We start from the raw sequence: 23,851 nt of genomic DNA, 5'->3' as shown, positions 1-23,851 counted from the left end.
CTTGCTTCCTCACTAGCCATGTAATTTCTGCACATGCCAGCTCCTCTTTGCCTTCTGGTATGAGTGGAAAGCAGAAAGCTGAAGCCCTCAACAGAAGCAATGCTGGCTCCATGTTTCTTGTACAGCCTGCAGAACCATAAGCAAACAAACCTCTTTTCTTTATAAATTACCCAGCCTCAGGTATTCTTTTTGTAGCAACACTAAGCAGAGTAAGACAGTTAGAAGACACTAACCTTACTCAGAGCTCACCAGTTTTATATTCACTTGTTTGTGTGTGCCTGTGTATGTGTGTAGTTCTATGCCATTTTATCAGACATGTGGTTGTGTGATCACTACCACAGGACAGAGATGGACTTTTAATAAAACACTTTATGATTTTACAGTATAATTTAAGATTAATATTGCCTGTATAGTGAATGCATATTCAGGGTTAAAATCTTCCTTCCTTTCCTAAATATGAATAAAATGATGATTTAAAATTCTCTGAATATTGAACACTTATGCCACTAATAATTATTAGTGTCCATGAATTCTCAAACACAATTCTCAAAATGTAACTGGGGTTTTAGTACCATAAGAAACTAACAAATCAAGGCTATTTGGCACAATCAATCATCATTATGGTCTTTTACCAATACCATCTAAATGTGGACAGAGAGGTCATCTTTGCAATTATTTTACATTAATAAACTTTGGGGGCCTATCAGTGCCAAGCCAGATCACCATGCTAGTTCACGAAGCCACCATAGAGTGACTGAAATCCAATTAGTAACTCCACAGAGGGAAGGCAGAATCAGAGGGGATACACTCTATTGGTTTTGCTTTTTTTAAAAAAAATAAAAAACAAAAGTCAGATGAAGCCATATGAACTGCAGCTAACCCTTTCAAGTCTCTCCATCACCTTTAGTTCCTCCTTCTGAAATCTTTCTCAGCCCTGACTTGCTCCATCTCCCTACTCCAGTAATTATTCTCATTGGCCAACTTGTAGCTCAACCCATTGGCAGTTAGGTAAAAACACTGCTGCTTAGCTGACATCTCCTTTCCATCTTTTGGGTTATGTACCTGCTGTACACAAAGGCATTTCGTGTGGACCCTACAGCTAAGTTAGCAGGAGAATAACGAAATGTGTATGTCTCAAATCTCACAGTTAATATTTTCTTGAAGCAATAGCAGTTCAATTCCCTCTAGAAATTTTGGCAGGGCAAACAACTCATCTCCACATCCACACCTCCACATGTATTTCCTCTTTCTTAGTCTCTCATCCACACATGTGCATGCACACACACAATGACATTTGCATATTCATGTACCTTCAGAGAAAATATTAGTGGCTTCATAGGTATCTTTCTAAGAAAGCTGAAGAACAATTTAGGGACATTCACAGCATGCAACACACCCACATCTTTTAGAAGGTTAAGATGATTATCAATGCAAATGTCAAAAGTTCATTCTGATTGAAGCCAAGCTGAATAAACTATTAACATATTAGGAGATACTTGACAGACATTTAGACTTCAACAATTGACTCATGTAACTTTGAAAGACAACTGAACTACTTCTATTGAATACACTTAAATGGATTTATAAAAGTGAGTACTGAAAGAACTAATGCTTTCACAGGCTTTAAATGATGGTAGGTACTTCTGAATTGAGACCATGATGATTCTGTATTTATAAAGCACACCCAAACAATGTATACTACACATAGAAAAGAGCTGTGTATGCAACACATAAAGGAAAGTAATTAAAAGAGTAAAACGTAGTTTGTTAAGGAGAATCACATCAAATCTCATTCTAGACACAAATGAGCTGTTAAAAAGCAATACAACTGCACTTTACTTTCTCCCTCTATCAGACCAATTTGTTCACTTCAAATAGGGTGCTGATTAGTAGTAATCAACATACAATTAGCCAAAATGAAGGTCACATTGAGGTTGGATGTTCTACTTGATCACAGTCTGTCCTTTAAGTGCTCGTGACACATGTCTGGACCATGCCAGCAGTTAACAAAAACATAGTGCATAGAAATATGGCTCAGATCAGTAGATGCACCACTGTCTGGAAGACTAAATGCAAGTCTTCATTATTAGCAGTCAATAATGACAGCTAATAATGAGCTAATTCTGACTCAGTTCTGATGCTCTGTGCACCACAAAGGGCACTTTGCATAAAGCTCTGTATTACCATTTCTATCTTTAATTCAGATAGGCTTAACACTCAGTTACAAATTGGAATTTGGTGGCTGGGAGAGTGAATTACATTGAAGGTTAAAACACCACATTCGTTATGAAGAAAAGATGATCTAGTAACTCATTTATGAAACAAGAAAAAAGCATAATATGAAAGTATATTTTGTTTTATCATAGGAATGATAGATTTGTAGAATATAGTGGAAAAATTCTTAACTAGAAGTAGGAAGATATTCATTCTCTCATTCATTCAGTCATTTGTTCATTCATTTAATAAATATTTACTGATCCCCTACTCTGAGCCTGTTCCAGGCACTGAGGACAGAAGTAGTAGTGAACAACACATAAAAATCCTTGCCCTCAAGCAATTTGTCTTCCAGTAGTGGTAGTGGGAGACATATAAGAAATAATAAATAAGTAAAATGTTTGTCATAAGATGGTAATAAATAGTAGTAAATAAGATGGTATAAGATGATAAATAAATAAGGCTGGAAAGGAGGCTACAGAGAGAGAAAGGAGTGGCTGGGTGGGATTCTAATTTTAAAGAGGTAGTCAAAGAAGCCTCACTAAGAAGGTAACATTTGCAGAAATTCTTGGACAGGATGAGCAATCAAGACATACAGTCATCTGGAGAAATAATTCTCTAGGTAGGGAGAACAGCAAAGTCTAAGTCTCTGAGGCAGGAGAGTTCCTGGATCCTTTCAAGTATTAATACAACAAATGGCCAGTGTGACCCAAGTGTAGTGAGAAAAGGGAGTAGAATAGGATATGTGGTCAGAGAGTGGGTCAGACAGTGAAGGATCTTACAGGTCATTGTTAGGACTTTGGCTTCTCATGTAAGTAACTTGGGAAGCTATTGGGGCATTTAAGCAAAGAAGAGACATAATCAGACTTATATTTAACAGGACCACACTGGTTACTGGGTGGAAAAGAGACTGCAAAGGATAAGGGGGCAAGGACAGAAACAGAAAGACCAGTCAGGAGATCCTTGAACTAATCTAAAAAAGAGGTGATGGCTCCTTGAACTAGGGAAGAGGTGGTGAGAAATAGTTTGGCTCAGGGTACATTTTGGAGGGAGACCTAAGGAGAGCTCAAACATGGGTATGAGAGAGAGAGAAATCAAGGATAAGGTAGAAATCAAGGTATTTGGAGCTGGCATTAATTGAGACAGGGAATACGTTGGGGTGGGGAACAATTTTAGGGATAAAGTCAGAGATTAGGAATTCAGTTGTGGACATGTTAAATTTGAGATGCCAACCAAATATTCATGTAGAAATATCACATGGGTGGTTGGATAGAAAGGTCTGGAGCTCAAGGAGCAGATTTATTTGGAGATGTAAATTTGAGAGGTCAGCAAGTAGATGGTGTTAAACCCAATGGACTAGGTGAGATCATCAAAAAAGTAAATACAGACTTAGAAAAGGACCAAGCTTCTTGTGGGAGGGAAATGCAGTGTTTAAAAGATGTTAGAAAGATTAAGATAACTCATCAAAGGAGACTGATAGGGAGAAGACAGAGAGTTGGGAGGAAATATAGAAGAATGTTGTGCCCTGGAAGCCAGGTGAAAAAGGTATTTTAAGGAGGTGGGATTGATTAAATACTGTTGTTAGATCAAGTAAATGTGGATTTAATACTAACCATTAGCTTAATAATGTTGAGGTCGATGGTATTGTTTAGGGGAAATTGAAGTAGGGATAAAAGCTTGGATGAGAGTGAGAGGAAAGGATTTAGATAGATAAATGTGGACTATTCTTTTGAGGAGTTTTGAAAAAAAATAAAAGAGGCACAGACATATGGACCAGTAGCTGGAGGGGGATGTGGGATCAAGGGGAAAATTTTTTAAGATTAAAGAAATAACAGTAGTGAACAAAACAGATAAAAATCCTTGTCCTTAAGCAATTTGTCTTCTAGTAGGGTGAGACAGGAACCAAATGACAGATAAGTAAAATGTTTGTTGTAAGATGGTAATAAGTGGTAATGAATAAGATGGTATAAGATGGTAAGTAAATAAGGATAGAAAGGATACTAGAGACAGAGAGGAATGGCTGGGTGGAATTATAGTTTTGAATAAGTATTCAAGGAAGCCTCACTAAGAAGGTAACATTTGCAGAAATACTTGAAGAGGATGAATGATCAAGCCATAGCTTTTTATATTGATGGAGATAATTTAGTAGAGAAGGAAAAAGTGATAATAAAAAAAATTCAAAGTGATGTGCTTAATTATGCAAGAGGATGAGATTTAATGCACAAATGGATGGGCTGGTCTTAGAAGCACAGGCAGTTCACCCATGGGGAATTAGAGGGAAGGCAGAATGAGTATATGACATAGACGAATATAGGTAGGCAAATGGATGTCAGAGAGGGAGATTTTAAAAGTTGTCTTCTGCATGCTTGTACTTGCTCAGTGAGACAGGAAGCAAAGTTAGAAGCTGGCATGGAGATTGGGAAAGAGATCTTGGAAGTTCCAGGTGAGAAGAAAAGGTGTGAAATTCTATAGCAGTAGGCTATAGAATGGACAAGGGTCTGTAGTATGGTTGAGAGACAGCATTAACGGCCCACTTGAAGTTAGGTCCTGAATTTAAATGGCTGTTGTATGTTTTTCTCCAAGAACACACAGCTGCCTGGATTCAGGCATGGAGTAGGCTGAAAGCTACCTTTATGCCAGGTTTTGCCAGGGACTTACAACTAAGTGAAAGGGGACAATGGAATTGAGAATGTTTATACAGGAGTGATTTCACTGAGAGACTGTGGAATCTAAGTCAGGTAAGGAGAGAGATGCAAACCTGAGGGAGCTGAGCGATACTTTGGATGGGTTAGGATCAGTGGTTTGCAGGTCCCAGTAAGGTAAAAGAATTATTGGAGTTGCAATGTCAGAGGAATCAAGATGATCAGAGAAATTGAGATTACAAAGGGTAGCAATTATTAATACTGGAAAGGTCAAGGGTTTGCCCTTGGGGAAGTGGGTAGAAGTGGTCACAGAACTAAGATACCAACATCCCAAGTGGGCTTTAGTCTCAGCAGAAGTAAGATTTCAAAAGTCTTTGAGGGAGATGAGGAAGCAAAAAAATAAAGCAGATTTACAAACTAATCCTAGGGACTAGCTTTGGGTATAGTTACCGGCACATGGAACCAAGAAGAAGCAAAAAAGTCAGAAGTCTATTAAGTTTCTGAGGTAACTGTAATGCTAGAAAAAATCATGAGGTAGCCTTAAAAAGCCTTTCACTGTTAAAATAATATTTGTGATATGAAACTTGCACAACTGGAAGTGAGCTTCAAAGCAATATGGGCCTCAAGACAGCACACTTTCCAGTGCTCAGCAATGGTGTGGCCTGGAGGCTAAAGGACAGAAAATCACCTCCCAGGTGGCCAAGCAAATGGCTATAGGAAGCAATGGACAGGGAAATCTTCTCAGAGAACGCAATCCAGGTGAAATAAAAGACTGTTCTCCATTGCCACAATCCAGAAACTGCTGTGTATTTATCACTCCTTTTCTAAATGAGAGTTTGTAATTCTAATTTTTCTGTCCATGTTACCGTTGTACATGTAGTGTCAAGACTTGATAAAGAGAACTATACATCATCTATAGATTCTGGACTTTGAGTTAAAAACAGTACTACATGGGATTCTGGGTTCTCCTTTGGGAAGAAGAAGGGTGTTCTGGAGGCCAGAGAGGTAGACTATAGAAGACACACTTAACTATTCATTGAGGTTTGTGTCTCTTGTTCCATTTGTTCCATGGTATAGAAAAGGCAGCTCAGCTCATAGCTACATTGCTCAATTCCTTTCTCCTTGAATCTGGGTGTGACCTATTTTTTTTTGTGGGATTAGAAACATATAAATTTCTTTTTTAAAAACTTTTAAGTTCAGAGGTACATGTGCAGGTTTGTTACATAGGTAAACTTGTGTCATGGAGTTTTGTTGAACAGATTATTTCATTACCCAACTATTAAGCTTAGTATCCATTAGTTATTTTCCCTGATCTTCTTTCTCTTCCCACCCTTCACCTTCTGATAGGCCCCCATGTCTGTTGTTCCCCTCTTTGTGTCCATATGTTCTCATCATTTAGCTGTCACTTATAAGTGAGAACACGTGGCATTTGGTTTTCTGTTCCTGTTTTAGTTTTCTAAGGATAATGACCTCCAGCTCCATCCATGTCTCTGTAAGGGACGTGACCTTGTTCTTTTTTATGGCTGCATGGTATTCCATGGTGTATATTTACCACATTTTCTTTATCCAATCTATCATTGATGGGCATTTAGATTGATTCCATATCTTTGCTATTGTGAATAGTGCTGCAGTGAACATACATGTGCATGCATCTTTTTAGTAGAATGATTTATATTCCCCTGGGTATATACCCAATAATGGGATTGCTGGGTCAAATGGTATTTCTGTCTTTAGGTCTTTGAGGGATGCAACCATTTATAACCAGTTTGTGTCTGTGGCATATGAGTGGAAATGCAATGTGTGAAATTTCTTATCCAAGGCTTTTAAGAGCAGGAGTGTTTTATTCATCCTCACTGTGTCCTTTTCATTGCTGGATGCAGATGATGGGGAGGATTTAAGGAATAGCAGAGCCACCCTTAAGTGCTTAAGCCACCCTTAAGATGGAAGGAGCCTAGAGGAGAGTACCTACTGACCACAGACACCTGCCTTTTACTGTTATATGGTCAAAAAATTAATGTTATTGTGTGAAGTCACTGAAAAACTTGGTTTGTTAGTTATAGTAGCTAGCTTTACTTTTCCTAATACAATGTTGATCTTGATAAAAACTCCATTTCTCTGGGCTGCACATATTTATTTATAAAAGTAAGTGGTTGGACAAGACAATCATCGAGCTTCCTAAGTGATTCTAAAATGATTAATTTCTGTTTAGTTTTGATGTATATAAACAAATATAAGCTCATACTTATATCTTCCCATCTTCTAGAAATTCATAATGAACCCCCTGCCCACGCACACACACAGAGAACTCAAATGGAATTTCTCAATTCTTTTATCCAAGAATGTTCAGAATGGCTGACACTACCAGTGAGGCACATTTTGCCTTACCTGTGTGGTAGGGCACTGTAGGTTTAGCAACACTGAGGGACTGGTACAGCGTAACAGGTTAAAGTAAAACAAAATGGTCTTGTTCCTGTTAAGAAAGAAAACATAATCTTTTTAGTGACCATGGAAATGTTTCATATCATTTCAGACCCTGAACACTTTCGATAAATAACCTTTAAAAATTGGTTTCATTATCTATAGATGGCTGAAATATATTCTCCCTCCCCCTTAGGTACCTAACCTTTAAAGTATCTTTTTTTTAATAGTAAAATGTTGAAACAATCAAACTATCCATCAACAGGAGATTGCTTAAATAGATTTGTATACCCATAATGTAGAACATCACATTGCCATTGAAAATAATGCTAAAGAACAAATTTAATGGATGGTGAAATTTACAATATGTCAATTTTAGGAAGCAGGTTACTAAAGAATATTAACATATGGTTTGATTTTAATTTTATTAAAAACAAGTATAACATGAAGAAACATTACTACATCTGAATGTTGGGATTATATTGCTTAGTTTATTTTTTGTGCTTTTATGGATTTCATAAAATAAATATACATTACTTTGGTAATCTGAAAAAACATAAATGAATTAAGTGATACTTTCTCTCTGCTGAAAATTATAGCCAGTGGCAGAGTAATGAAGCAGGTTGATATTCATTATCATTAGCTTTGAGTGGTATATTACTCTGCCATTTAGCAAACCACAGTTCTCTTTTGAATCTCAATTTTCTCATCAGTAAAATGAAGATAATACTATTCCTACCTACTTCACAGAGTGTTGGGAGGGCCTAAGATAATGCATAGTGGACTTAAGACAAGTGGTTGCCCAACTTCAGCATGCACAAGTAAAACCTGAAGTGGTCGTTCAACATTTTGATTCCCGACTCTTTCCCAACCCTTGAGAGTCCAAATGTCTAGATATTGGGCCCAGGAATTAGTATGTTTTCCCCTAAGCTCCCCAGTGGATTCAGAGAGAGTGTTCTGTAAACCATATCTTAAGAAACACAGCCCTAAATATTCAGGAAGAATGTTTCGTAACTCTTTGTCAACTCCCCAGTAAATTAATGTGACTACATGCATAGCACAAAATGTAATGGGCTATTGAGCAATATTTTTCCTACCACTCAAAATCAGTAAGTAGGATCCAAATCTAAGGATAAAGAAAGTCTTTCACAAGAAATTGGGGCTAGATCCTTTAATCACTTCTACCTGCTTCCTACACCTGTCTACATAAGCCAATATTGTGGGGAGGGAGGTGGATCAGAGACAGTGGAGTTGGCAGGATACAACCAATGACTGCAGTTAATAGAACTTTCCCTACCATCCTCACTGAGGAGATGACTAGTTGTTTCTTCCAAATTCCAAGTTATAGAGGGTTCTAAGAGAATCTCTCATAGAGACTGAAGGTGCAATAAGAGGGGTAGACCAACATCTCATTTTTCAATTGAACGTCTCTTATGTGGCAGACCTGCTAGTCAGCCTTCCATGCCCATTTGAGCAGGGAGAAATGAGACCCAAAGAGACCACAAGAGAATTGAAAAAAAGTCAATGAGGCAGAAAGAGGGCAGCAGAAAAACAGCCCATCATAATAGGATATGGAGTCAATAAATGGACTTGAGCCTCCCTGGTGGTACCTCACCTGACATTAAGAGACTGTAGAAGTGAATCACCAGGGATGGAGCTGAAAGGGTTTGGAGGAGGGCAAACCAAAGCTGATCACTTACATGAAAGAACTATTCAGTGAGGACTCCCCCAGAAAATGTCCACCTGCACCCCACGAGAGAGCCAGCCCTTGGATGCCTGCCCCAGTGAGTGTTGATGGCTGGTCAGTTAAGTCCGAGCCACAGTGACAACAACAACAGCAAAGTAAGTCCACAGAAATATTCCAGTTGCTTTTTCTTTAGTAAGAAGGGGCAGTAGCTAGGAAAGTAACACACATCATCCCTTTTCTTCTCTTTCCATCCCTCACAGCATAATGAATAAGTTAGAACCAGAAAGGAAGAGAGGAGACAAGTAATAGCAGGCCAGGCCCTCTCTCTCACTCCACGTTCTTTGGCAGAGTCAAACCTGAGCTTGGGGATTGGAAGAAATGAAACTGAAATCTTAAATTGGACTACATTGAAATTTTAACAACAGAAAGTGTCTGAAAACTACGTAATCTGCCCAAAATATCAAAGTGAGAAGGGAAATCTGAAGAAGGATTTTTAAAGGCAATGATATGAGAAAAATAAACCCATTCTATGTTTGTATTCCACTAAATTCAAATGGCTGAAGAAGTTGTTTATAAATTAATACACAATATGTACAAGGCTACTACTTTGAGATCTACAAGTGCTAGCTTGGCTATTTCACCACTCAGTCAACTACATCATCCACACAGTCTCACAGTGCATGTGATTCAAATTTGTACTTGAGCAAATGAATAAATTATACATATCTTGGATCACTGGGGTCCCTTGGGAGTATTTAAAACTGTGAATGGTAAATCAGTAAGTGCCAAGAGTTTGCCGTAGGTAAAATTGATTTATAAACTGCAAACTGCTATGTAAACTCAAGTCATTCACCAGATTATATTATCCTCAAGGGTAAGGTTTATACCTTATTCATCTTTACATCCTACCTTGCCAGAACTTAACCTCATACTTGGCCCACTCTAGACACTTATCAGATGTTTTGGAATGAATGAGACCAATTCCATAATAAGTTTTTGAAAATATTTATCTCAAAGTTTTTTCAAGTAAGTCTTAGAATCATCCTTAGTATTTCAGCACAAATCTATAGTCATTCTATCACAGTCACTGATATTCTCAAATTTCAGGGGACCACAACTTTTTTTTTTTTTTTAGACAGTTTCTCACTCTTGTCACCCAGGCTGGAGTGCAGTGGCGCGATCTCGGCTCACTGCAACCTCTGCCTCCAGGGTTCAAGCAATTCTCCTGCCTCAGCCTTCTGAGTAGATGGGATTACAGGCACCTACCACCACGCCCGGCTAATTTTTGTCCTTTTAGTGGAGATGGGGTTTCACCACGTTGGCCAGGCTGGTCTCGAACTCCTGACCTCAGGTGATCTGCCTGCATCGGCCTCCCAAAGTGCTGGGATTACAGGCGTATGCCAGTGCACCTGACCAGACCTCAGATTTTTTAGGTGCAAAGTAGATGGTGGTGGTTGCAGCTGAGCAATTCTGTGGAAGTAATTGAGGAAGTAACTCATAATTTAACTTAAATTATATTTCCACCAAGAAACAAAATAGAAACAATAGCAAACTACTAGTTCCAGGTGATGTATCAGGCACTTAAGCCTATCTCTCTTCTTTCCTGAGACTCATCGGAATAAAATAATAAAAGTACCAATAAATGAATAAACCTCGCCACACACGCTAAGAATGTGGAGGATGTGATTTGATCACAATTGTACAGGAGAGTTCAGCAATATTTGGAATATGGGATGCATATTGAAGTGTGCTGAACAATGAATGCACATACAGGGGTACAGGGAGGGTGGGACAGAATTTGCCTGTTAGAAATCATGAAACATGCTAGACTGAGTTGAGAGTGAGAAATGTAGCCAAAGCAGAGAGATTAATTGAAAGTTTCTTTACAGATTTTCAGTGCAAATCAGAACCGCTGTGTTTCTCCCAGACCTCTATGCTTAGAATACCAGCATCCAGAAAATAGCTGATGAGCTAAAACTAAAATTGCAAAAAAAAATCTCATAATGTTTTAAGAAAGTTTATGATTTTGTGTTGGGCTGCACTGAATGCCATGCTGGGTCACGTGGAGCCCATGAGCTGTGGGTTGCACAAGCGTGTTTTATGGCATTTTGAAAGCCAGTGCCTGACATCCAGCTTTCCACCAATTCATGCTGTAATGGAATATGACAGTCAACACAGCCCTGTCACCCCACATGGTGCAGAGGCCTCCTTGGTAAGATAACCGACTAACACAGCAGCAAAGCAAATCCACCCAAACCACCCAGTCCTTTTTTCTTTAGTAATAGATAATTATGTAGCATCAGGCATATATGAGGAATCAAAACATAAAAGAGAAAAACTAAACAAACAAACAAAAATTAAATTATTAAAATAATTAAGGGCATAGGAGGGAACTTTAAAACCTCTAATATATTCAGAGAAATTTAAGCAGATTATTCACAAAATAAAAATGTGATGTTATTGTAAAAGAATAATTGGAGAACAAGAAAGGCTTATAAAGATTAAAATATAATTGCCAAAATAAAAAAAATCAAAAGAAGAGCTGGAAAAAAATTAAGAAATTCTAAAATACAGAACAAAAAGTCAGAGATGAAAAATAGAAGGAAAAAAAGAAGAGGCACTGAGACGAATCCAGGTATGACCAATAGTTCCAGAAAGACAACTGAAAAAATGGAAGGGATAAAAATCGCAAAGAAATAACAGAAGAAAATTGTCCAGAGCTGATGAGAGTCATAGTTCTTCAGGATTAAAGGACTTACTAAGGACTCAAAGAAAGAATTAAACAGGCCTCTATCAAATTGTGAGATTTCAGAACACTAAGAATAAAGAAATGATTTTAAGTACTTTCTAAAAGGAAAATACTTATCATGATGTATGTGAATTCTACTGGCATTAGACATTCTGGATAACAAAAATAATGGAGCAATGTCTTCACATTTCTGAAAAGAATTGTTTTTCAATCTACACTTCTATAGCTATACCATCAATCAAATATAAAAGAAAAGAAAAGATGAAGAGACAAAAAAGACATTCATAGGAACTCAGCAAGTTTACTTCTTATGCTTTCTTTTTTTAGGAAGGTAATTGAGAATATTCTCCATGAAAACAGGTGGGTCAACAGAAAGAGAGGCAGCCTTGGGATATAGGAAACAATAAATTCACATACTTATACTAAAAATTATTATTTATATGAAATTAAAAAGTTAACTGGGCATTCTGTGCTTTTGTTTCATAAATCTGATAACTCTAGAAAAAGACAATTTAACAAGGTAGAGAAGCCCCAGAATTAAAGCTATGCAATAGGCCTACAATTTATCAGGTCCTGAGTAAAGCAAAAGGACAGCAGCTCTGCAAGGTAGATCTTCAGGGAAAAGGGGCCCCTGAAAAATAGTATGATTGAGATGGCAGAAAAGCACATTGTTCTGATGAAGGCTATCCAAGAAAAACCTTGTGTGTAAACAAAACATTATGCTAGAAAGTCACTATGTTGAAGCAAACTAAAATGTGAGATGATCCTATGCTGCTAATGAAGTGTGAGATTTGGCTTTGATATCAAGAACATGGTACAAATAAGAAAGTAATGGCCTGACAGTGAATACAGTTTGTACAGTTATGACAAAGCAAAAGTTTTTTAAATCATTTTCAAATTCTGGAACCAACCTACCAATAGATCATGCAAGATTCTGTTGAAGTTCCAGAACTGAACATAAATGGTGACAAATCTGATCATGTAAAGTGGTATTTATAGAAAGTATTTCCAGAAAGTAAAAGGTGAAAGGGAACGAAAAGATGGACAGAAGGGTAGGGGTGATAATATCCTCTTACATAAAGATGAGCTGAGACACTGACAAAAGTTAGCAGAACAAGAAGTAGAGGTATTGCATACTATTTAAAGTCACAAAAGTAACCACAAGGAAATCCAAAAGTAGTAATTTAACTACCAAACATGGATGAAGGGGATCAGTAAGATAATGTATACGAGTTAGAAATCTTCATTTCCCATAGCAGACTGTCAGTGGATATTATCTAAACTTAATAAGCACAAAATAAAATAAGCTTATTATTTAAAGTTCTGTAAAAACCAACTGCCAGAAGAACTAAAACCAGAGAGAGAAGAGATTGTCCCAGTGAAAGGAAAGTGTGGGTGAAGAGTCCTAGGATGAGAGACCATTGCTTTTATTATAAACTCTTCATTACTATTTTGTTTGTTTTCACATGCATATATTATTTTGATTCAAATTTTAAACATTAAACAAATTGTGTGTGGATACTGGTAGTAAGTTCAGTCAAAGAGATTTGTGAGATGCTTTTGCCATTTTGTCAGAGGTCAGTGAATTGAAAACTAAGTTGCTATTGCTTCACATAGATGCTGAATTGGATGCAAGGCTTAAAAGGGATGGACTTCAAAATGGCTGATGAGAGGCATATAGTACCCACTTGCACTACAAAGAAGAACCAAAATAACAAGTAGATAATCACACTTTGAATAGATCACCTAAGCAAGAATGCCAGAATTCAACAGCCTAAGTGAACAGGAAACAGCAAAGGCATGGAAAAAGAGTGAAGAGAGGCAGCATGCTCAGCCAGGATCAGCTGGGAACCTAGAGAGGCTTTCCGATGCAGGAAAAGGGTGAGAGACCCCTAGTGGTCCACATTCCCAACACAAACTCCTGCAATTCTAGCCATGGGCGAGCCCCTTGACCCACTCAGGGACTGAGACTAACATAGAAAATTGCCTGGAGACTGCATAACAGCATTGCTCCAAAGAGAAAGCTTCTACTGGGTCTCACACCCCTCCCTGAGGTCTAAGAAGAAATAGCAAGGTGGCTGGCAAGATGGCTGAATAGGAACAGCTCTGGTCTGCAGCTCCCAGCGAGAACTACTCAGAAAAAGGGTGATTTCTGCATTTCCAACGGAGGTAACCAGTACATCTCAGTGGGACTGGTTGGACAGTGGGTGTAACCCAGGGAGGGCGAGCCAAAGCAGGGTGGGTTGTCACCTCACCCAGGAAGCATGAGGGGTCAGGGAACTCCCTCTCCTAGCCTAAGGAAATAGCCATTAGGGACTGTATCATGCATTCTGGCCCAGATTTTGAGCTTTTCCCACGGTCTTCGCAACCCGCAGACCAGAAGATTCACTCCAGGGCCCACTCCACCAGGGCCCTGGGTTTCCAGCACAAAACTGGGTGGCCATTTGGGCAGACACCAAACTAGTCACAGTTTTTTTTTCATATCCCAGTGGCGCCTGGAATGCCAGTGAGACAGAGCTGTTCACTCCCCTAGAAAGGGGGCTGAAGCCAGGGAACCAAGTGGTCTGGCTTGGCAGGTCCCACAACCACGGAGACCAGCAAGCTAAGATCCACTGGCTTGAAACTCTCACTTCGAGCACAGCAGTCTGAGCTCGACCTGGGATGCTTGAGCTTGGTCAGGGGAGGGGTGTCTGCCATTGCTGTGGCTTGAGTAGGTGGTTTTACCCTCAAGGTGTAAACAAAGTCGTTGGGAAGTTGGAACTGGGCGGAGCTCACCACAGCTCAGCAAGGCCACTGCTGCCAGACTGCCTCTCCAGATTTCCTCCTCTCTGGGCAGGGCATCTCTGAAAAAAAGGCAGCAGCCCCAGTCAGGGACTTACAGATAAAACCCCCAACTCCCTGGGACAGAGCACATGGAGGAAGGGGCGGTCGGGGGTGCAGCTTCAGTAGACTTAAAAGTCCCTGCTGGCAGCTCTGAAGAGAGCAGCAGATCTCCCAGCACAGCGTTTGAGCTCCAATAAGGGACAGACTGCCTTCTCAAGTGGGTCCCTGACCCCTGGGTATCTTGACTGGGAGACACCTCCCAGTAGGCACCAATAGACACCTCATACAGGAGAGCTCTGGCTGGCATCTGGCAGGTGCCCCTCTGGGACGAAGCTTCCAGAGGAAGGAACAGGCAGCAATCTTGGCCGTTCTGCAGATTCTGCCAGTGACACCCAGGCAAACAGGGTCTGGAGTGGACCTCCAGTAAACTCCAGCAGACCTGCAGCAGAGGGGCCTTACTGTTAGAAGGAAAGCTAACAAACAGAAAGGAACAGTATCAACAGCAACAAAAAGGACATCTACTCAGAGACCCCAGCCAAAGGTCGCTGACTTTAAAGACCAAAGGTAGATAAATCCATGAAGATGGGGGGAAAACAGCACAAAAAGGCTGAAAATTCCAAAAACCAGAACGCATCTTCTCCTGCAAAGGATCACAACTCCTCGCCAGCAAGGCAACAAAACTGGACAGAGAATGAGTTTGACAAATTGACAGAATTAGGCTTCAGAAGATGGATAATGACAAACTCCTCTGAGCTAAAGGAGCATGTTCTAACCCAATGCAAGGAAGCTAAGAACCTTGAGAAAAGGTTAGATGAATTGCTAACTTTAATAACCAGTATAGAGAAGAACATAAATGACCTGATGGAGCTGAAAAACACAGCACAAGAATTTCGCGAAGCATACACAAGTATCAGTAGCAGAAACGATCAAGTGGAAGAAAGAATGTCAGAGATTGAAGATCAACTCAATGAAATAAAGCGAGAAGACAAGATTAGAGAAAAAAGAGTGAAGAGAAATGAACAAAGTCTCCAAGAAATATGGGACTATGTGAAAAGACCAAATATATGTTTGATTGGTGTACCTGAAAGTGACAGGGAGAATGGAACCAAGTTGGAAAACACTCTTTGGGATATTAGCCAGGAGAACTTCCCCAGTCTAGCAAGGCAGACCAATATTCAAATTCAGGAAATACAGAAAACACCACAAAGATATTCCTTGAGAAGAGCAACCACAAGACACATAATCATCAGATTCACCAAGGTTGAAATAAAGGAAAAAATATTAAGGGCAGCCAGAGAGAAAGGTCAGGTTACCCACAATGGGAAGCCCATCAGACAAACAGCAGATCTCTTAGCAGAAACCCTACAGGCCAGAAGAGAATGGGGGCCAATATTCAACATTCTTAAAGAAAAGAATTTTCAACCCAGAATTTCATATCCAGCCAAACTAAGCTTCATAAGTGAAGGAGAAATAAAATGCTCTACAGACAAGCAAATGCTGAAAGACTTTGTCACCATCAGGCCTGCCTTACAAGAGCTCCTGAAGGAAGCACTAAACATGGAAAGGATTAACTGGTACCATCCACTGCAAAAACATACGAAATTGTAACGACCATTGATGCTATGAAGAAATGACATCAACTAAAGGGCAAAATAACCAGCTGGCATCATAATGGCAGGATCAAATTCACATATAACAATATTAACCTTAAATGTAAATGGGCTAACTGCCCCAATTAAAAGACAGACTGGCAAATTGGATAAAAAGTCAACACCCATTGGTGTGCTATATTCAGGAGACCCATTTCACATGCAAAGACACACATAGCTCAAAATAAAGGGATGGAGGAATATTTACTAAGCAAATGGAAAGCAAAAAAGCAGGGGTTGCAATCCTAGTCTCTGATAAAACAGACTTTAAACGAACAAAGATCAAAAGAGACAAAGAAGGGCATTACATACTGGTAAAGGGGTAAATGCAACAAGAAGCAGAAACCATCCTAAATATATATGCACCCAATACAGGAACACCCAGATTATAAAACAAGTTATTAGAGACCTACAAAGAGGCTTAGACTCCCACACAATAATAGTGGGAGACTTTAACACCCCACTGTCAATAGTAGACAGATCAATGAGACAGAATGTTAACAAGGATATCCGGGACCTGAACTCAGCTCTGCAACAAGCAGACCTAATAGACATCTACAAAACTCTCCACCCCATATCAGCAGAATATACATTCTTCTCAGCACCACATTACACTTATTCTAAAATTGACCACATAATTGGAAGTAAAACACTCCTCAGCAAATGCAAAAGAACAGAAATCATAACAAACAGTCTCTCAGACCACAGTGCAATCAAATTAGAACTCAGGACTAAGAAACTCACTCAAAACTGCAGAAGTACATGGAAAGTAGACAACCTGCTCCTGAATGACTACTGGGTAAATATTGAAATGAAGGCAGAAAAAAAGATGTTCTTTGAAACCAATGAGAACAAAGACACACCATACCAGAATCTCTGGGACACATTTAAAGCAGTCTGTAGAGGGACATTTATAGCACCAAATGCCCACAAGATAAAGCAGGAAAGATCTAAAGTCGACACTAACATCACATTTAAAAGAACTAGAGAAGCAAGAGCAAACAAATTCAAAAGCTAGCAGAAAGCAAGAAATTACTAAGATCAGAGCAGAACGGAAGGACACAGAGACACAAAAAACTCTTCAAAAAATCAATGAATCCAGGATCTGGTTTTTTGAAATGATGAACAAAATAGTCAGCTAGCGAGAGTAATAAAGAAGAAAAGAGAGAAGAATCAAATAGACGCAATAAAAAATGATAAAGGGGATATCACCACCGATCCCACAGAAATGCAAACTACCACCAGAGAATACTGTAAACACCTCTACTCAAAGAAACTAGAAAATCTAGAAGAAATGGATAACTTCCTGGACACATACACCCTCCCAAGACTAAACCAGGGAGAAGTTGAATCCTGGAATAGACCAGTAACAAGTTCTGAAATTGAGGCAGCAATTAATAGCCTACCAACTAAGAAAAGTCCAGGACCAGATGGATTCACAGCCAAATTCCACCAGAGGTACAAAGAAGAACTGGTACCACTCCTTCTGAAACTATTCCAAACAACAGAAAAAGAGGGAATCCTCCCTAAATCATTTTATGAGGCCAGCATCATCCTAATGCCAAAACCTGGCAGAGACACAACAACAGAAATTTCAGGCCAATATCCCTGATGAACATGGATGCGAAAATCCTCAATAAAATACTGGCAAACTGAGTCCTGCAGCACATCAAAAAGCTTATCCACCACGATCAAGTCAGCTTCATCCCAGGGATGCAAAATAATAAATGTAATCCATCACATAAACAACCAATGACCAAAAACCACATGATTATCTCAACAGATGAAGAAAAGGCCTTCGACAAAATTCAACAGCCCTTCATGCTAAAAATTCTCTTTAAACTAGGTATTGATGGAACGTATCTCAAAATAAGAGCTATTCATGACAAACCCACAGCCAGTATCATACTGAAAGGGCAAAAACTGGAAACAATCCCTTTGAAAACCGGCACAACACAAGGATGCCCTCTCTCACCACTCCTTCACAGTATTAGAAGTTCTGGCCAGGGCAATCAAGAAAGAGAAATAAACAAAGGGTATTCAAGTATGAAAAGAGGAAGTCAAATTGTCTCTGTTTGCAGATGACATGATTGTATATTTAGAAAACCCCATCATCTCAGCCCCAAATCTTCTTAAGCTGATAAACAACTTCAGCAAAGTCTCAGGATACGAAATCAATGTGCAAAAAGCACAAGCATTCCTATACACCAAGAACAAATAGAGAGCGAAACTATCAGTGAACTCCCATTCACAATTGCTACAAAGAGAATAAAATACCTAGGAATCCAACTTACAAGGGATGTGAAGGATCTCTTTGAGGAGAACTACAAACCACTGTTCAAGGAAATAAGAGAGGACATAAACAAATGGAAAAATATTTCATGCTTATGGATAGGAAGAAACAATATTGTGAAAATGCCATATTTCCCAAAGTAATTTATAGATTCAATGCTATCCCCATCAAGCTACCACTGACTTTCTTCATAGAATTGGAAAAAACTACTTTAAAGTTCATATGGAACCAAAAAAGAGCCCGCATTGCCAAGACAATCCTAAGCCAAAAGAACAAAGCTGGAGGCATCACACTACCTGACTTCAAACTATACTACAAGGCTACAGTAATAAAAACAGCATGGTACTAGTACCAAAACAGATATATAGACCAATGGAACAGAACAAAGGCCTCAGAAATAACGTCACATATCTACAACCATCTGATCTTTGACAAACCTGACAAAAACAAGCAATCTGGAAAGAATTCCCAATTTAATAAATGGTGTTGGGAAAACTGGCTAGCCATACGCAGAAAGCTGAAACTGGATCCCTTCTTTACCTTATACAAAAATTAACTCAATATGGATTAATGACTTAAAAATAAGACCTTAAACCATAAAAACCCTAGACAAAAACTTAGGCAATACCATTTAGGACATAGGCATAGGCAAGGACTTCATGACTAAAACATGAAAGCAATGGCAACAAAAGCCAAAATTGACAAATGGGGTCTAATTAAACTAAAGAACTTTTGCACAGCAAAAGAAATTAACATCAGAGTGAACAAGCAACCGACAGAATGGGAGAAAATTTTTGCAATCTACCCATCTGACAAATGGCTAATATCCAGAATCTACAAATAACTTAAACAAATTTACAAGATAAAAACAAACAGCACCATCAAAAAGTGGCTGAAGGATATGAACAGACACTTCTTAGAAGAAGACATTTATGCAGCCAACAAACATATGAAAAAAAGCTCATCATCACTGGTCATTAGACAAATAAAATCAAAACCACAATGAGATACCATCTCATGCCAGTTAGAATGATGGTCATTAAAAAGTTAGGAAACAACAGATGCTGGAGAGGATGTGGAGAAATAGGAATGCTTTTACACTGTTGGTAGGAGTGTAAATTAGTTCAACCCTTGTGGAAGGCAGTGTGGTGATTCCTCAAGGATCTAGAACTAGAAATACCATTTGACCCAGCAATCCCATTACTGGGTATATACCCAAAGGATTATAAATCATTCTACTATAAAGACACATGCACACGTATGTTTATTGCAGCACTGTTCACAGTAACAAAGACTTTGAACCCACCCAAATGCCCATCAGTGATAGACTGGATAAAGAAAATGTAGTACATATACACCATGGACTACTATGCAGCCATAAAAAAGGATTAGCTCATGTCCTTTGTGTGGACATGGATGAAGCTGGAAACCATCATTCTCAGCAAACTGAAACAAGAACAGAAAACCAAACGTAGCATGTTCTCACTCATAAGTGGGAGTTGAACAATGAGCACACATGGACACAGGGAGGGGAACATCGCACACTGGGGCCTGTTGGGGGGTGGGGGCTTAGGGGAGGGATAGCATTAGGAGAAATACCTAGTGTAGACGACAGGTTGATAGGTACAGCAAACCACCATGGCACGTGTATACCTATGTAACAAACCTGCATGTTCTGCACATGTATCCCATCACTTAAAGTATTAAAAAAAAAAAAAAAAGGAATAGCAAGGCACCATTTTCAGAGCCTGGAACCTACTGTACTGCATCCTGTCCTAGGGCTCAAAAACCCTTGTGTCTCCACATCCCTGGAGCCCCATTGACATCCCCTACCTGCAGCCATGTGCTGCTGCTGGCTGCTCTCACCAAGGCCAAAGTGCAAGCCATTGGCATTGATCCCCATGTGCCCAGTGGCAGGGCCACCACATGTTTACAAGTTCCCTGAGAAAGATTATTCTGTTTGCAGCTGCCACTCAAGGCCAACTTGTGTGATTATAAAAAATTAAAATCATATCAAGTTTCTTCTTAGACCACAATAGAATACAATTAGAAATCAATAATGAGAAGAGCTTGGGAAACTATAAATAAATGGAAATTAAATAACATGCTTCTGAATGACCGTTAGGTCAAGAAAGAAATTAGGAGGAAATTAAAAAAAAATTTTTCAAACAAATGAAAACCAAAACACAACGTATCAAAACTGATGGAATAGAGAAAAAGCAATGCTAAGAGGAAAATTTATGGCAGTAATGACCTACATCATAAAAGTACGAAGACAATCTAACAATGCACCTCAAGGAACTAGAAAAGCAAGAACAAACCAACACAAAATTAGTAGAAGTAAATAAATAAAAATGAGAAGAGAACAAAATAGAGATTAAAAAACAATGGAAACAATTAACAAAACAAAGTTTTTATTGAAAAAAAATAAAACTGATAAACTGCTAGCTAGGCTAACCAAGAAAAAAAGAGAGAAGACCCAAATAAATAAAATCAAAAATAAAAGAGGAGACATTACAACTGATACCACAGAAATGAAAAACGCTATCAGAGACTGTTATGAAAAACTGTACACCAACAAACTAGAAAAATGGATAAATTCATGGACACATACAACCTACCAAGGTTGAATCAAGAAACAGAAAAACCAAACAGACCAATAACAAATAATGAGATTGGATCAGTGATACAAAGTTTCCAAACAAAGAAAAGTTCAGGACCAGATGGTTTCACTGCTGAATTTTACCAAACTTACAGAGAAGAATTAAAACCACTTCTCTTCAAACTATCCCAGAAAATTGGAGAGGAGATAATTCTTTATAAGTCATTCTGTGAGGCCAGCATTACTTTGATACCAAAACCAGACAAGGACATAAAAACAAACAAACAAACAAACAAAAAAACACTACAGGGCAATATCCCTGATAAACATAGATGCAAAAATTCTCAACAGAATACTAGCAAACTGAAATCATATGCAACTGGGGCAGGGGCTGGGGAGTGAAGAGAGGCTGGTTAATGGGTTAATGGTTAATGGGTACAAACAGAATTAGATAGAAGGAATACATTTTAATGTTCCATAGCATGGAAAGATGACTATAGGTAGTAACAATGTACTGTACATTTCAAAGCAGCTAGGAGATGGGACTTGAAATGTTCTTAACACATAGAAATGATAAATACTTGGGTGATGAATACACTAAATACCCTGACTTGAATATTACACATTTTATGCATGTAACAAAATATCACATGCACCCCATAGATGGGTACAAATATTAAATATTACATATCAGTTTTTAAAAATCTTAAATAGAAGAGCATTGTCCTCTTAATCTTTCTTGTTTCCTTATCTTAACCTCATGGGGCCAGGTATTTCAGTCTTGGTAATGGTGCTACATCAGACGATGTTCAAAGTAATTTCAGCACAACCTTTACAAGCTGAAGTTTTTGTAGTAGCCAGTAGGTGGCATCAAAAATCAATCACATTCTCTTTTTTTGTGGAAATCTCAAAGAAAAGGTTTGTACCTAAGTGTCATGAGCAACTTTCCCAGAGCTCAAGAGGCAGAGAAAGTTACACACAACAACAAAGCACTCCGTTTTCCTTTGAAGTCGCTGTTTCATCTCTTTTGACACTGTAGAAACCCCTGGTGTTTCTCCTAGAGTCTTTTTGGTTAGATAAAGCACAAAAGGCCAAAAGCCACATCTCAAATATCACACCACCTCTAAACATGGACTTTAGGCTCGGTTATTAAGGAATGTCTTCCAGAGTTGGGAATCAAAGGATTGCTTAAATACATCATGACAATTGTTAAAGTCTAACAGGTAAGTTTCCCCATTTTAGAGCTGCCTAAATTTCTTACACATCCTAACATAGATGCATTTCATTTTGGCATAGAAACACACACACACACACACACACACACACATTTATTTGTGGTGTTTAAAACATGTAATGATACTTTTACAAGCTATGCTATGTTTAAGATTTTTAGGCCTCGGTTAAACAAGTAAAATGGAAAGCCAAGTTCACTGCAACTGTCTGTGTGTAACCTAAACAGCATAAGACTTAGGGTTAGAATGTGCTACCTTTGCCATTTAATAGACAGTTGAACCTTAACAAGTATTTTAACCTTTCTGAATTTTAGTTTTCTAAATTTCCAAATAATAGTAATAATAGTCAGACTCACTTAGCAGTATTGTTGAGGACCTGATCAGATCTTTAAGCTGACCTCCACTTTGGGAGCAAATCATTCTTATCTGTGTTACCCCTTTTTTCTCATTCATTTAACAATGAATTTACTGAGCACATATTGTAATGCCAGACAATGCTGTAGGTTCTGAAGATATGACAGTGAAAAAGACAGAGAATGGCCCTGATCTCAAAGAACTTTGGGCCCAGCCCGGGAAGATAAACGAAGCTAACCAATTAATAACCAGGATAAATTCAGGCAGTGATAAGTATCTAAGACAGTAAATCAAGATCTTGTGCCAGAGACTAGGAAGAGGAATGGTGAAGGTGAGTGCGGCTGCTTTGGATGAGATTGTCAGCACTATATTTTAGACTTAAAATAGCACACTGTGCCAAACACAATAGATTGAATCCATAGCTTTCTTGACTTTATCTCTGAAGACCAAGAGACTCTTGAAGAAGAAATCTGTGCCTTATTTGCTCTAGTATATTGCATAGTGACTGGCCCATTGGAGGACCTCAACAACATGAAAGTGCTTTTAGAAGGCCAATGCATGCTTCTCCTACATGACTGTTCTCTCATTTAATTTTTGCTTCATTATCAGGAAATAAAGACTGAGGTAGGTTGTGTTCCATGCCATGGGTCAATGCTATAAGGAGGTAAAGTCAGAATTTGACTCCAGGGTACATATTCTTTTGAGAAAATGTTTATCTGTTTTTTTTTTCTTTTAAAGGGGCTTTAATTATGAAGACAATCTATTGTCTCAGCATATTTACTTCTTTTTTAAATTATTTAATTTTGGAAAATTCGGTGGGAATATAAAAGTGATACACATTTTTGGTAGAAACTTGCAATGCATATAAACATACAAGAAAATAAAAATAGTCAATTTTCTGTCATGATTCTATAAGGATATCTGTCATTATTTTTATTTTTATTTTTTTTAATTCAAACAAGGTCTGGCTCTGTTGCCCAGGCTGGAGTGCAGTGGTGCAATCTCAGTTCACTGCAACCTCCACCTCCTGGGCTCAAGCCATCCTCCCATCTCAGCCTCCTGATAGCTGGGACTACAGGCACTCCATCATGCTCAGCTAATTTTTTTAAATTTTTTTATTTTTATTTTTATTTTTATTTTTTGGTAGGGACAGGCTTTCACCATGTTGCCCAGGCCAGTCTTGAACTT

The 23,851-nt window shown here is 38.6% G+C and overlaps 1 protein-coding gene across 6 annotated transcripts in view; it reads right to left on the bottom strand.

Annotated features, from left to right (window-relative positions):
- Positions 1 to 23,851, bottom strand: part of SLC44A5 (solute carrier family 44 member 5) — a 521,022-nt gene that overhangs the window by 40,745 nt on the left and 456,426 nt on the right. For all 6 annotated transcript variants that reach the window (XM_063697637.1, XM_055367164.2, XM_063697642.1 and 3 more), the window contains one exon: positions 7,242 to 7,326. In XM_063697637.1, coding sequence (XP_063553707.1) covers positions 7,242 to 7,326 — 85 coding nt within the window. The remainder of the gene's footprint in view (positions 1 to 7,241; positions 7,327 to 23,851) is intronic.

The sequence above is a fragment of the Gorilla gorilla genome, chromosome 1 (assembly GCF_029281585.2).
Source record: "Gorilla gorilla gorilla isolate KB3781 chromosome 1, NHGRI_mGorGor1-v2.1_pri, whole genome shotgun sequence".
Taxonomy (NCBI): domain Eukaryota; kingdom Metazoa; phylum Chordata; class Mammalia; order Primates; family Hominidae; genus Gorilla; species Gorilla gorilla.
Note: the sequence above shows the minus strand (reverse complement) of the source record. Positions and strands in the feature narration are given on the sequence as shown.